Source organism: Chrysoperla carnea, chromosome X, assembly GCF_905475395.1.
Source record: "Chrysoperla carnea chromosome X, inChrCarn1.1, whole genome shotgun sequence".
Taxonomy (NCBI): domain Eukaryota; kingdom Metazoa; phylum Arthropoda; class Insecta; order Neuroptera; family Chrysopidae; genus Chrysoperla; species Chrysoperla carnea.
The window spans coordinates 25935347-25950304 of record NC_058342.1 but is presented as its reverse complement, the minus strand read 5'-3'; the positions used below and the strand labels follow the sequence as shown (position 1 = coordinate 25950304).

General features: G+C 29.6%; 1 protein-coding gene across 1 annotated transcript in view; it reads left to right on the top strand.

The window, feature by feature from the left end:
• LOC123303025 (semaphorin-1A-like) overlaps positions 1 to 14958 on the top strand; it is a 196323-nt gene that overhangs the window by 56857 nt on the left and 124508 nt on the right. The window contains exon 2 of the mRNA XM_044886119.1: positions 13444 to 13485. Within this exon, the coding sequence (XP_044742054.1) occupies positions 13444 to 13485 (42 nt within the window). The remainder of the gene's footprint in view (positions 1 to 13443; positions 13486 to 14958) is intronic.

The following is a 14958-nucleotide window of genomic DNA, read 5'->3' as shown; positions in this document are numbered from 1 at the left end:
ATGTATCTACAAATAATTGTAATTAAACTTTGAATCATTCGATTCATGAACTCACTTTTTTTTACTTCTATACACATTTTATTGTGAAATACTCACATGACTGCCGTATTCTTAATATTCACTTTTTTCGATATGTTGTTGTGGATATTATCGACTCAATTGAAATATTGCACAAAAAAAACAAGAACAGAGGAGGAGGTTGCCAAGAGAGGGTAGATATTGACAGCTGCCCCCTTTTGAGCTTCACAAAATTGGTTCAAAATACCCAGGAATTTTTTAACAAAAAATACTCCCAAAAGTTGACCCTTTTAACTATCTTAAATTAGAATCAATGAAGCTACCTACAAATTTCCAACTCAAGGACATCTATTTTAAACCAGGCATGGGCAAATGTGACTTACAGAAGTCCCTCGGACTCTTTACTTAACATACGAGTAAGTCAGTGTCAACCTAACCAGTGACAACCTAAAATACGAGTAAGACAGAGAGACAATACTTTTTTTTCTACCTATCTCATTACTATTAGAGAAACTGAGATAGGTAGAAGAGTCGTATACCCGTCTCGCTTCCTCCTCTTTGAGCAATGCGGACTTGGATAAAGAGACACACAATAAAGTTTATGACATACAATAAAGTTATAACAATGGTGACTTTGACTTAAAATAACTCGCCCATGCCTGTTTTAAACTGAGTGCCGCACATATTATCTCTTATCATCGTGGAATGACCCATACAACTCTTTAATTCCATTTTACTCGTTTCATGTTTTTTGAGAATTTTCTACGATTCTACTCTAAAAAACCTCACATTTGGTGTATGATGTGATGTATATGAAAGTTACAATTATAAGTTTATAATTTTTATACCATGCATATATGTAATATGCAAGGTATACTAAGTTTAGTCCCAAGGTTCTAACGCTTAAAAATATTTATGCTACCAACAAAATTTTGGTATAGGTGTTCATAAAATCACCTAATAAGTCCATTTCCGATTGTCCGCCCGACCGTCCGTCTGTGGGCACGATAACTCAAAAACAAAAAAAGATATCAAGTTGAAATTTTTACAGCGTACTCAGGACGTAAAAAGTGAGGTTGAGTTCGTAAATGAGCAACATAGGTCAGTTGGATCTTGACCTATAAGTCCGTAGGATCCATCTTGTAAACCGTTAGAGATAGAACAAAAGTTTAAATGTAAAAAATGTTTCTTATCAATAACTAAACTTTTGTTTGAAACATTTTTTCCTAAACATCACTGTTTACCCGTGAGGGCGCCAATTAGGCGTAAATTGTATAGTATGTATTATATAAATTGTATATGTATGTGCATTGTGATAGAGTAATCAACACTATTTATGCATTGTATTTCAACAATTAACTCAGACAATTGTTTTTTTTCACTTGTCTATGACTAATATTTAAATATGTAGTTCAATTTTCAAGTGCTTTAAAAAAAAATTTAAGATAAATTAATGAGATGATTACTAATTACGTTTCGAATCAAAAACTATTAAAATGTTTAACTAACTATGCATTGATTTGGAAAGTTAAATAATAATTATTTAAAATATATTGAGTGTATTTTTTTAGAAAGGTTATCGAATTATTATTATTTTTTTCCTCAAATTATTAAATAGACTGAAATTTTAATTGGTTGGAAACTGGAAAAGATTAAATTTAATTTCAGTGTTTTATGATAAATATACAAAACTAATTTTACTTGATTATTTAAGGTATTATGTCCGTTATAGTCAAATTCTTAAGAATATGCTCATATATATACACTGTGTCAAAAAAACGCACTGCTTTATATAGAGAGAGAGATATCACTACATATTATAAAACAAAGTCGCTTTTTCTGTCCCTATGTCCCTATGTCCCTTTGTACGCTTAAATCTTGGAAACTACGCAACGGATTTTGATGCGGTTTTTTTAATAGATAGAGTGATTCAAGAGGAAGGTTTTTATGTATAATACATCCATATTATAGTAGAGTAAGGGGTTGAAATAGGGGTTGAAAGGGATATGCTTCAAAAAATAAAAAAGTTGTGCATCGATTAAGCTAAAATATTGACACGATATACAACCAGCTTCAAAGATCTATTGTTTTTATCTACTTTTAACCTTCGGAGGGTAGAAAGGTGTAGCGAGAAAGTGGAAAGGAATTATCGAATATTTACAAATATACCTAAGTGGGGTATCAAATAAAAGAGCATGACGTGTACATTACAAAACTGTTATCCCACGCAAGGAAATGTGGAGGGAGGGGTGCAAGTGGGGATGTTGCCCAGCAAAGCGGGTAGTTCACAGCTAGTATACTATAATGTGCGTTTTTTTGACACCGAGTATACGCATTCTATTTCAGACGTTTAAAAATGTTACTCGTGCAAATAAAATTTTCTATTACCCAGTCCATCAACATGATAACTATGAAACGAAAAGATATAGTACCGTAAAATTTTGTTTTAACCGCTCTGGTATGATTTTTCTCGATTTTACTTTAAGTTTTAATGGATTTTATCGGCTATTCCTAAAAGCTTCAAGGAACTTCAAACATTTTTTTGCCTTTGTTTTTGAGTAGTAGGTAATTGGAGTGCAAAAAATACAAAAATTCAATTCATGCGACGGTTAGAGGAATATTATTTGAGATATGGCCTGATTTCGCTCCGAGATGTCACTATTCGGATGGGATATTATGCGATATTTCTGAAACTACGTGTCTAAAAGTTAAATGTATGCGATTTTTGAATTTTTGGTATGAAATCACCTTACATACTGAAAATTTTTATCGATTTTTTGCAATTTTTTTTAAAGGGTACCCCCTTAGAAAAAAAATCGAGAAATTTCGAAAAAATCGAAATTTTTATTTCTTTCGGAATTTGATAAAACTCAGTTTTTAGAGTAATTTTGACCCAAAAAATTGTAAAATCGGGTCTATTTAACGATTGGATGAGTAGTTTTTGGAATATCACTCAAAATCCTATGCATAAGGCTTTCTTAATTATTGCTTAAAGTGTGGCTTCCGAACTGCATCCTAAGCCCGATTATTGTAAAAGCTTGAGGCGCTTAATATCAAGAATAAATCGAAAAATAATTAGGCATGCGCCTCAAACTTTTGCAAATAGTCGGGTGTCAGTGACTCACAGATAAAATTATTTTTTACTTTTCAAAAGTTTTGTTTAGTTTAATGTCGTTAGAAATACTTTAAGCTCAAATTTCAAAAAGGTGTACTAACGAAGAACGTTAACATTTTACACGTAACTGTAGTCACATAAAATAGACGTTATTTGTACCTATATAATTTCTGTAAACGCATCAATCAACACTGCAGGTAAAAAAAATAAATTGTAAGTATGATTCTAATCTTTTTTTTTTTGCTTCTTCTCAAGATCAATAATTTGTATTATGAGAGAAAAGAGGGGGCAGGCAATTGGTACCTTTTTTTGTGTGTATATGTTCACCAAAAATCAGGTCTATGTAAAATTAAAGTATTTCTTCAAAGTGTTTTAACGGTTTATATAACCAGTAGCGATGTTTAAACATAATTTTTATATAAGAAGCATTATATTTATTTCATTGATTTTTTACAATTGTGGTCATGAAAAAGTGTAATATCGTATTTCTCATCATTTGGTTTTAATATGATGTCTGGTTTTATGCCATGGAAATACGGTCATGGTCTTAGACATAGGAAATTGGATCATACAAAATCATATGAGTGACTCATTGATAAAATTATTTTCTACTTTTTAGTATAGTAAAAGTTTTTTTTTTTTTTTTTTTTTTTTTTTTTAATTTTTAATTTAAGACTAACAAGTGAAAACAAACAACTGACTGAGTTAATTGTTGAAATACCATGTATAGACAGTGTTGATTACTCTGTCACATTACACATACATACATGTCACACATATATAATTAATATAGCCATAACATACATACTATACAATTTGCGCATAATTTGCCCTCTCACGGGTAAACAGTGGTGTTTGCGAAAAAATGTTTCAAACAAAAGTTGTTTATTTTTTTATATGGAACATTTTTTACATTTAAGCTTTTGTTATATCTCTAACGGTTTACAAAATGGGTACTACGGAACCAAGACCCAATTGACCTATGTTGCTCATTTACGAACTTGACCTCACTTTTTACGTTCTCAGCACGCTATAAAAATTTCAGCTTGATATTTCTTTTCGTTTTTGAGTAATCGTGATGACAGACGGACAGGCAGACGACAGACAGACAGACAACCGGAAATGGACTAATTAGGTGATTCTATGAACGCCTATACCAAAATTTTGTTCGTAGCATCAATATTTTTAAGCGTTACAAACTTGGGACTAAACTTAATATACTATGTATATTTCATATATACATGGTATAAAAAAAATGTTTATATATAAAATATAGTGGAAACGATGGGAAAATCAGGACACCACAACCTTACCATGCATTGTCATTCAAACTAAATGTGCATGCAAAATTTCAGCTGAATCGGAAACCGGGAAGTGGATCTTTGACTTGCCAGATTTGATTACGGACAGACAACGGCACAAGAGAAACTAAATAAAAGCTTGTTATTAATTTTTCACGAAATTGTGCATTGAGGTAGTTTTCATCGACATGAAGTTGCAAAAAAAAAATTGTAGAAGCAGTGACTGACTGTAAGCTGGTATAAATTTTAAAAGTTGTCGATATTTAACAAGTAAAGGACAGAAATCCATACTATTTTCATCTTTCTGTAATTTCATTTCGAACCTACTTGGAACGAAAATCTATAAGCTACAACTTCGAAACGTCTCACATGCGAGAGGTTTAAAATTAAAAAAGAAATTTTTATATTCAGCTGGTTAAAATAGAAATAAAAACAAGGGAAAACAAACAATTGACTGAGTTAATTGATGAAATACCATGTTTAGACAGTGTTAATTACGCTAAAAAAAAGATAGCCACTCTTAGATAGCCAAATATACTTACATAACAACACATACACATAGCTGATATTCCCATATAATACATACTATATAATTTATGCCCTTGCGGGTAAATAGTGATGTCTATGAAAAACTGTTTCAAACAAAAGTTGTTTATTTTTGTATAAGGAAAATTTTTTACATTGAAACTTTTGTGCTATCTCTAACGGTTTACAAGATGGGGTCCTACGGACTCAACACCTAATTGACTTATGTTGCTCATTTACGAATTCAACATCACTGGTTACGTCCTGAACCCACTTGAAATTTTTACATCGAAATCTCAATTTTTACTTCACATGAACCGCATAAGGAATAGCCGGCTAGCTACGTTAGTGACCATTAAAACTTGCCTCGTTTTACTGAAACATTTGGTAATTATGATGACATTAAAAGTAAATATAAAATTATGGAGGTGAGAGAAGTTGCACATACATTGTGTTCTAGTTTTTGGGACACTACATAAGAAATGATTGTAAATTTTCATAATCGTGAGTGAAAAATGTCCTTCAAAATCAAATAGAAATCACACAAAAAAAATTTAAATATAATATACATATTTAATATTTTTTATTTTATATTTATTCACAAGGAATATATTATTTTGAAAAAAAAAAATTACCCAAAATACTATTAAGATTTTGCATAAATATTGACTACCGGTTGGCACACACAAGATATATATAAAACGGTAATTATAAGAAACAAATATTTAAAAGTGATTTTCAGAATTAAGCTTTTATTTAACTTCATTTGTGTGTCCTGGGATTTTGTAATCAAAATTTTATCCGCTTCCCGGAAAATTTTTTATGTATATACAGGGTGTTCTGTAATTGTTCTATAATTGCAGAACTTTCGTTTCCTGAATAAGCTAAGCCTTATTAACGAGATAATAAACCTACTCTTATATTAATAAATTAATAAAAAAATATATTCATCCAAGGAAAATTCATTCAAAAAAACACTACTTAAGCAGAGGATGTGTTTCATCATAGTGTGAAGGAGCGACCTAAATACGAAATTGGTACAAGAAAAAAAAACGCTAAAACAAAATCTTAAACTATCAACTTACAACTTCAACACAATATACATAGTGTAATTTATCCGTGAGTACACGGTCCGTTTCGATCAACTACATGGCTAAGGAATGTGATATACGCACGATCGGTTGCGTACAAAACTTAATTTACAAAAAAAGGGAGTGTAATAAATCATGGTTTTTATGGGTTAGTTTTTATAATAATATAAAGTAGCCAAATAGAGTGTTTTTTGTAGTAATTTTGCATTTAGGTCACTCCTTCACACTATGATAAAACACATCCTCTGTTTATAAGTAATGTTTTATTGGATGAATTTTATTTTGATGAATATATTTTTTATTAATCTTATTAATGTAAGAGTAGGTTAATTATCTTATAAATAAGGCCTCAGGTCCAAATTTGGTAAAGAACATTTTCTTCTTCCTTTTTCTCAGCTTATTTAGGAAGCGACAATTATAGATCACTCTGTATATGTCGTATGGCTATGCATTTTCATGGTATGACCTGATTTTCCCATTCGTTTCACCAAGCTTTTATTGTACTAGAAAGTAAAAAATAATAATTTTTAAGAAAACACTATTGACTTGGTAAATAAGATACTTATATCAAAATAATTAAAATTTGAGAAAATGATTGCTATTTGTTTGTTTGTTTACGTACCAATCCTGTACTGATGTATGTAAATTTTTATCAACAAATATTTATTAATAATTTTTAATATATACACATTAATTAAATTTACCAGTCACGTTGCAACAAACAATATTGTACACATTTTTAACAAACCATTCATGTCTGATTGTAATTTTACATACTATTATTTACATGTTGATTATAAAGTCTCTTTACATTTCAAGGATGACTCTAAAATATACGACAATTCAATGTAGTTTTACATATTAATGGTGTTAACAGATATTGTAACATGCATATAACATGAATAATTTAAAATCACTTACCAAAAGAAACTGATGAGTTTGAAAACTCTTTAAAATGTGTTGTTATCTGTGTGTTATTGTACGTAAACCCCTCTCCTATCCATGGACACTTTTTTCTTGGCATAAAATTAGTTCATCAAGTAAAAGTTATCACCACAATAACTCAAAAGCGAAAAGAGTTATCAAGCTGAAAGTTTATATCGTGCTAATGACATAACAAGTGAGTTTAAATTCAAAAGTCCATTTGCTCTTGAATCTTTAGGACCCATCTTGTAAACTAAAAAAAGAGATAAAACAAAAGTGTAAAAAATGTTTCTTATAAAAAATTAAACTTTTGTTTGAAACATTTTTTCGTAAGTAACTTTGTTATTCCCTGAGGGTTCAAAGAAGGGCAAAAAGTTAATTCCTTTTTCTCAAAACCTATAAAAGATCATTAGTTGAAAATTTGAAGGTAGCTTTATTGGAGGATTGAGGATTAAACGGGTCAATTTTTGGTAGAAAAATTCGTGGAACCATTTGTGTGAATCTCTAGAAGGGGGGGGGCAGCTGTCCCTATCTACACTCCTTTGGTGACGGCCTGTTGATTCACCTCTTTCCCTCAGTAATAAATGAAAAGTGTAGCATATATTTCTGACTCAAAATATGATAACTTTTCAGATATTACCGAGAAGCGGGATTTTTCTCGAAGTCAACCTGGAAAAAAAGTAATTTCCTAACAATGTATTAACAATAAATTTGTGGACAATATTTCTGTCTCATAAGCACTCGATTCAGTGTCACAAAAATTAAATATTTGTTTATATAAATACATTACTCCAAGAGTCAACTAAACCTCGACAAGGTAAATTTGTTGAAGAATTCGTGAATATATCTAGATGAATTTAAGCACAACATGTCCAGACTACAAGCACTAGATCCTTCAAACTTTACAGATCTAGTTTTTGTCGTCTTGGACATATATAGTGCTTTGCAAATTTGTTCATGAAAAGTCCAAAAAAGTAGAATATGTTTCTAACTCGAAATATGATTACTTTCCAATAGCTGCATTGATTTTAATTTCATACTAAACCTATTCGATAATATTAAGAGAGTTAAAGCTTTCAACTTTTAGGAGAAAATTTGTTGTTTATAAATTCGTGGGTGCTTTGAATCTAGAGGGAAGCGGTGCCCATGGTATCAACGTAATATAACATTGCGCCGCGACAAGCGGTAGGAAAAGTCAAAAATTTTCAAATGCTGTATTAATTTAATTATTTTTAAATATTATTGAAAAATATGTGACGTCATTGGCTACCTGTGACAAAGACGGGGGGGCCTTAATTAACCTATGATAATGCTAAAAAATTTCAAAAAACGGGGGTCTAGATAAATATAAATTTCCAACGCTCTGCCCCAATTTGGAATGCTTTTAGAGATAAGCAAGGTCCTTAAAACATCAAAAAATACGCTTTTTCGTTGAAAATCACTCCAAATTGAACAAATTTAGAAACGTAGATAATAACATTCTCGATTAGGTCACCTTTCAAACAAAATGAATCAAAATCGATTCATCCGTTTAGGAAGGAATTACGATGCCTCAGACAGAAATACAGATTCAAACGTTAAACTTATTCCTGAGTTTGTTTTGTTGGTAAGTTAAGAATGGCGGGCAAATATGCTATTAATTTTAGAAATTCAAAGCTGTCTTCAGGATAGGCCATGGATATTTTTTTTTAAACTTGTACACTCTGTGTCACAGAAAACGCACGGATTTACATAAAGCATATATGTAATTTGTGCGTTTTTTATGACACAGTATTTGATACAAAAAGTTTGGGTATGTGATTATTTCCAGTTAATCATTATTTTTGAATTCCTCTATACCTCTTGATAGCATTCAATCAATCGTCACTATGTCACTTCAGAAGAAACCACTTTGTTCAAGTACTTCAAAAATTATAATAATATATAAAAAAAAATTTTGAAATCAAAAATAAATAAATAAAACTGAAAACTTGGGAATGTTTTGTAAGCCATAAATTAATATTTTTGTCTTAATTTATTTGGAAAATAAATTATTTCTTTAAATTGCTTGTTTATACTTAATAAACTTTAAAGAATTTTTGGTTAATTGGAAAAAGGATATTTGTTAAAAAAATATATAACTTATATCTACTTCTACACAGTGTATTTAGACAATTGATTATGTTAATTATTACATATGTTACATTTATTTTTTTTTATTATTTCATTGTTATTATTATTTTTTGGTTACATTTTTACTATACTTTTTAACAAAATCTAATTTTCATTGGATTAAAAGAATAATGGGAATGGCTCTCATTTTGCATAAATTCAATGTTAGCCTTTTACCGTTTAATAAGACAAGCCCATTTTTGCATATTGTCAAAAAAAATTAAATCTTACGACATTTATTTTATAATAAAACTAATTAATAAACATAATTATAATTTGTCTCGAGATATGATTATGTGTTTTTTAAAAGAGATAAATTTCTTAAAAGGAAACAGGAAATAAATCAAAACAAGAGTTGAACAGACCTAGACGGGCGAGTAACGGTTAATTAATCGTAAAAAAAAAATCATATTTATAAATTGTTAATTATTTTTTAAAATGAATAAATATATTCAAATATGAAATAACAGACTTGTGTATTGAATTGAATTGAAAAATTATTATAAACACTTAATAGTTAAGGAGCTGGCATATATTTTTATGTAGATTTTAGTTAGAAGATATTTTTCGTATCTTCTTTACTATCGTATCTTCTTTACTTCAAGAATACTCCCAAAGCCCCAAAGCTTAAAAAAGTCGAGTGTGCAATAAATAAAGGTTTTCAATCTACCAACCGTCATGCGATTTTTTTTTACATAAAAATTTATGTCAGCTCCTTAACTATTACTAACTAAACCTGTTTATTATACGATCAAAATCTGGATACACAGATTTATTTATAAAGTATTAGAATTTGTTTACTGTCCAATTACTTTCATATTTACAGTTGAAATTGAATTTAAAACTAGTTTTCGTGATATCACTTGAAATCGTTTCGATATATACACTGAAAACAATTAAAATAATGACAACCTCGTCCTGAAGTTGACCGTTTCATATTGAAATAAAGTAAAAATACTATAACACTCGAAATAATGGTAAGGATTGTTTTACATAGGTAAAATATATGTATGGTTATTTTTTTAAATGTATAATTATTCATTGAGTATATCAGAGAAGATGGCCGTGAAATATTTTATATTGACTATTTTTACAGAAATCTGTAATTTATGGTAAAGTCAAATGACTACTTTTACAGAAATCTGTAATTTATGTTAATGTCAAATGTCAAATTAAATTAAATTTTTTTATTTTTTTAAAAATATATCTTTATAAATTATAGTTCATGTGTTATTCTGATACAGTTTAACAAACAAACAAACAAACATGCTTACTTTCGCATTTATAATATATAGAGATAAAAAGCCATTCTGTGAAAAATGATAACACTATCAATTTTAATTTTTAATTAATAATTTAATTAGTTTCAATTACTTGTCAACTGCTCAATTAAGTATATGAAAGTCATTTGAGTATATTCAAATAAAAATATGTTTCTTTTTATTAATATTTAAAATATTAAGTTAGTTGATTATGAATTTATTAAAAAACTTTCTAAATAAAAATCTTTGTTGAGTTGACTGTTTTGATAGAATAGAATTTTTTATACAAAAATCAAATATAATTTTTATTGATTGCATAATTATTTGATATTTAGATAATGTATTTTTAAAGAGTTCATAATTAAAAAAATAATCCGTTGTGTCAGGAGTTACGTAAACTAAGCGAATTCTTTTCTTAAAATTATATTGTAAAAAACTTATCATGTTTGGATCAAGATTATATGGTAATCTTTGATTAGTTTTTTACATTATGAAAAAAATGTCGATTAATCGCAAAGTCAAGCAAATTTTTGTGCCTTTGGATTATTTAATGTAATAAGAATTCAAAAAAATGTATCAATCCAACGTGTTTTGACGCTGAAATGAGTGTTTTTCGAGAACTAAAAATTGAATAGCTCCTCGACCCGTGAGGAATAACAAACAACAAACAACAAATTTCGTAGAATTTTGTTGAAAATAATCAAAAGTTCTTAAATTAATATTAGGAGAACATGTATTAAAACAGTAATTATATGTCTAGAGTATTATTAGAGCATCTCTAAAAACTAACATGTTTGCCCAATAATGTTTTGAGTATTATATGTTTAGAGTATTAAGAGATCGTCTGTTAAATCTAACATGTTTGCCTAAACATGTTTTGAGTATTATACAGAGCGTTCTGTTATTAACTGCAGATCGTTGGCCCACAGAATAAGCTCATAAAGACGAACAAAAAAGCTCTTTACCAAATTTCGATCTGAGGCCAGATTCGGGAGATGTGCCTATGGGAAAATAGAAAGATTTATGAATTCACAAACCTATCAAATTCATTAAATTAGTAGGTGTCACTTAGAAGAGACTATCATAAAACAATAATTGATTTAATTGGGTAGTGAATACTAACAAAAATCTATTGTTGTTATTATTTATAAAGAAAACGAAAATATAAATCACCAATAGCCAGTTAGATGTGGGAGGTATCAAATTATATATTAATATAGGTACGGGGCAGGGAGGAATAAATTGTGTAATACAAAACAAAAAATCTTAAACATTGTATCACTTTACAACTTCAACACACAACATACATACTTTGGTTTGTCTCGGTGTATGTGTATCTCAGCATATATTTATCAAAACGGACAATTGTCCGTATTGCCAAATATATGCCTAACGTATGTGATATTTGTACGATTAGTTGCATACAACACTTAATTTACCAAGAAACGTAGTGTAAGTTTTAATGGGTTAGTTTTTATAATAACAAAAGTAGCCAAATAGAGTTTTTTTGTAATAATTTTGTATTTAGAGACGCCTTCCACTATGATAAAACACATCCTCTCTTTAAGTAGTGTTTTATTGGTTTTCATTCAAAATGTTATTGAACTGTGATTCGCTAAAGATATATTAATTAATTTTGTTAATTATCTTGCAAAGTAGGCCTCATATCCAAAAGTGGAAAATAACTTTTTCCTTCGTCTTTATGAGCTTATTTTGCAGGATAACGATCTGCAGTCAATAACAGAACGCCCTGTATGTTTAGAGTATTAGAAGAGCATCTGTAAAACTAACATGTTTGTCTAATAAGCTTATTATTTAAATTTATTAATTACATTTATGATATTTTTTTGTTAAAATTATTTAGCTAGCATGTTTTTTCCTAAGCAGTACATTTTTAGATCGTGAGTATATTTTTCATCAAACCTAGACATAATAAAATTGAAAATGATTGATAAATCATGGAATTCGCTCAAGAAATAAAGATGATAAGGGTAGGACAGAAAATACTTGCTCGGTATTCGTACTGAATATCAGCGATATCTCAAAAACCAAGCGACCAATCAATACATAAACTAAATTTTTACACTTTTTGTATGAAAATTACCTTTCATTTCAAGCTTCAAGTAAATTTCAAAAAATCGGAGCTTCGATTTGAATAATAATCGTGTTCTATAGTCATTTTGGACCAGAAAATATGAAAATCAAATTTCTTTGACGATTGGACAAGTACTTTTTGAGATATTGACTAAAATTGTAAATTATGGATAAGATATCTCCTACCAGTTTCTTTATTCGATTCCTCAACAACTAACAGTTCATTGACGTATTGTTGGAAAAGGCATGTTAGAGATAGACGTATCTTCCTCCCATCTCTCCTCCAAAAAACAATAGCTCCGTTTTTTTTAATTGAAAATTCGCTAAAAATGATTTTTGATATTTATTATTATTATTATTATTATTACCAATATTATTATTATTAATCAATTGATTTAGTGTGACGTTTTCTAAAATATTATTTATTTATAATAATAAAATATTATTTATAAATTATTTATCTTGTGACAAATATGAGAAATTTAGCCTGCATACATTACACTTTCATTTTTATGATAAAAAAAAGAAACATTTGTATAACTAATCGTCTTAAAAGTGTTTGACTATGGGCAATTTTAGTCGCTTAGATGACTATTTTTGGAACAAACTGTACCTTATAGTTAGTGAAAATAAAATTTTATAAAGTCCCCACAAGACAGGCATAAATTTCCAATCATTTAGTTCAGGGGTCGGCAATCTGCGGCCTTTTGGATGTAGAGCTGCGGCTCTTTAGTTCCAAACGTAAATTTTATTTATTTTATAAAAAAAAAAAGTTTATAAGTCGTTTTGAATCGATTATCGAGGGCTACACACCATTTCTATATTTCGACTCAAAGTCAATTCAATCGTTAAGGAACTACAATGCTACAGACAGAAACACAATCACTGAAAATATTATTTAAACGATTAAATTTTTAATTATTTTTCTAAATTAAATTTTTTCTTCTTTTTTTTTGTTGCAGTAATACAAAGTTCGATGCGAGTCGTACGAACGGCTGTCGAAGGTAAGTTTGTTGACATGAAATTTAACTGCTATTCGAATTCCTAGATTTTGGTTCCTAATAAGTATCCTTTTTCTCGGTTTCGGACTATACTATTAACTCAATTTTTACAAGGCACGCTTTTATCTTGCTTTAAATAATTAACTATCAGAAAAATTAGTAATTTCATGACGTCCATACAGATAATAATATATGGAAGCATTGTGTATGGATCATCATGTTAATTCAACTACATAACCTAAGCTTTTATCTAACTTCAAACAACAGAAAAAACGAGAAACTTTTTATTGTTAAAAACACACAATATTTGCAGGCATGTAACTAATTCTTGATCCTTTAAGGGTCTACCAGGATTAAGTTACTCTAACACTCGGTAGTGTTGCCTTTTTTAAAAGGAAAAAAATTCAATGTAAAAATTCAAATATCTGGGAATATCTCCGAAAATAACGCAAAATACGAAAAAAATTCCGCTACGGATTTAAAGAATAAATTTTTTAGAAAATTGGTCTTTACCAAATGTGTCGTATTTTTGACAGGATTTGAGTAAACAGGAATTAAAGAGTTGTATATGGTTTTGAATGTAAAGGATAATCCAATTTCAGCTTTCTACATTGAAATACATATTTTTCTCAGAGGGCCATATTTGCTCTCGCGGCGAGGTTGAGACAACCTCATATTGGTTAGGTTAGGTTAGGTTAGACTGGCTTTCCTGGGGTGAGACATAGACCATAAGGCTCGTTGTGATACTGAAATAAGGTTGGCCCATCCCCGACCACTACTCCATGAACAATTTGGAGCTGGTTAAGAACAGCAAGAGTGCTTTGACGTCGATGGACTTTAGGTCGGAGAGGCTGGCTCAAGTGAGTCCATCTCCTCACGGCAAGAGCTGGGCAGCGCAGAAAAGATAAGACATTGTCTCTTCCTCCTAACCACTTTGACAGGCGTTCAGTATGCCCTACCGCCCAAACAGTGTCCTGTAATAGTCGCAACAACTTTGCTTACATAGGTCCTTGGAAACGATATAAGATCTTCGGAACGCATACAATTGTACTCAGACCATATCTGACTTGTAGTACCACAAGTACGTTCCTCCCTCCATCTAAAATTGGCCGTTTTTAAGATATCCTTTTTGAGAAGCAACTTGCAGTTCGCAAATAGAACTCCCATTTCTAGCAAGCACGTCGGCTTCACAATTTTCTGGAGTCTCTGTGATATTAAGAATTTTTTTTTTCAGTGTACATGCCTGCAAATATTGTGTATTTTTATCCATTATTTTTGTTATAATGTATTTTCTATGATTATTTATTATTAAATTAAAATTGCTATTTCATAATTCGTCCATGCAAATGAAAATATAATATGAGACATTACGTATGGACTGTGATTTTTCATGTGGTGTTGGCTTTGCACGCTTAGTCTTATTATTTTCGAATAAATTAAGTCTCTATGTTAAATATTTATTTTATTTTTCTATTT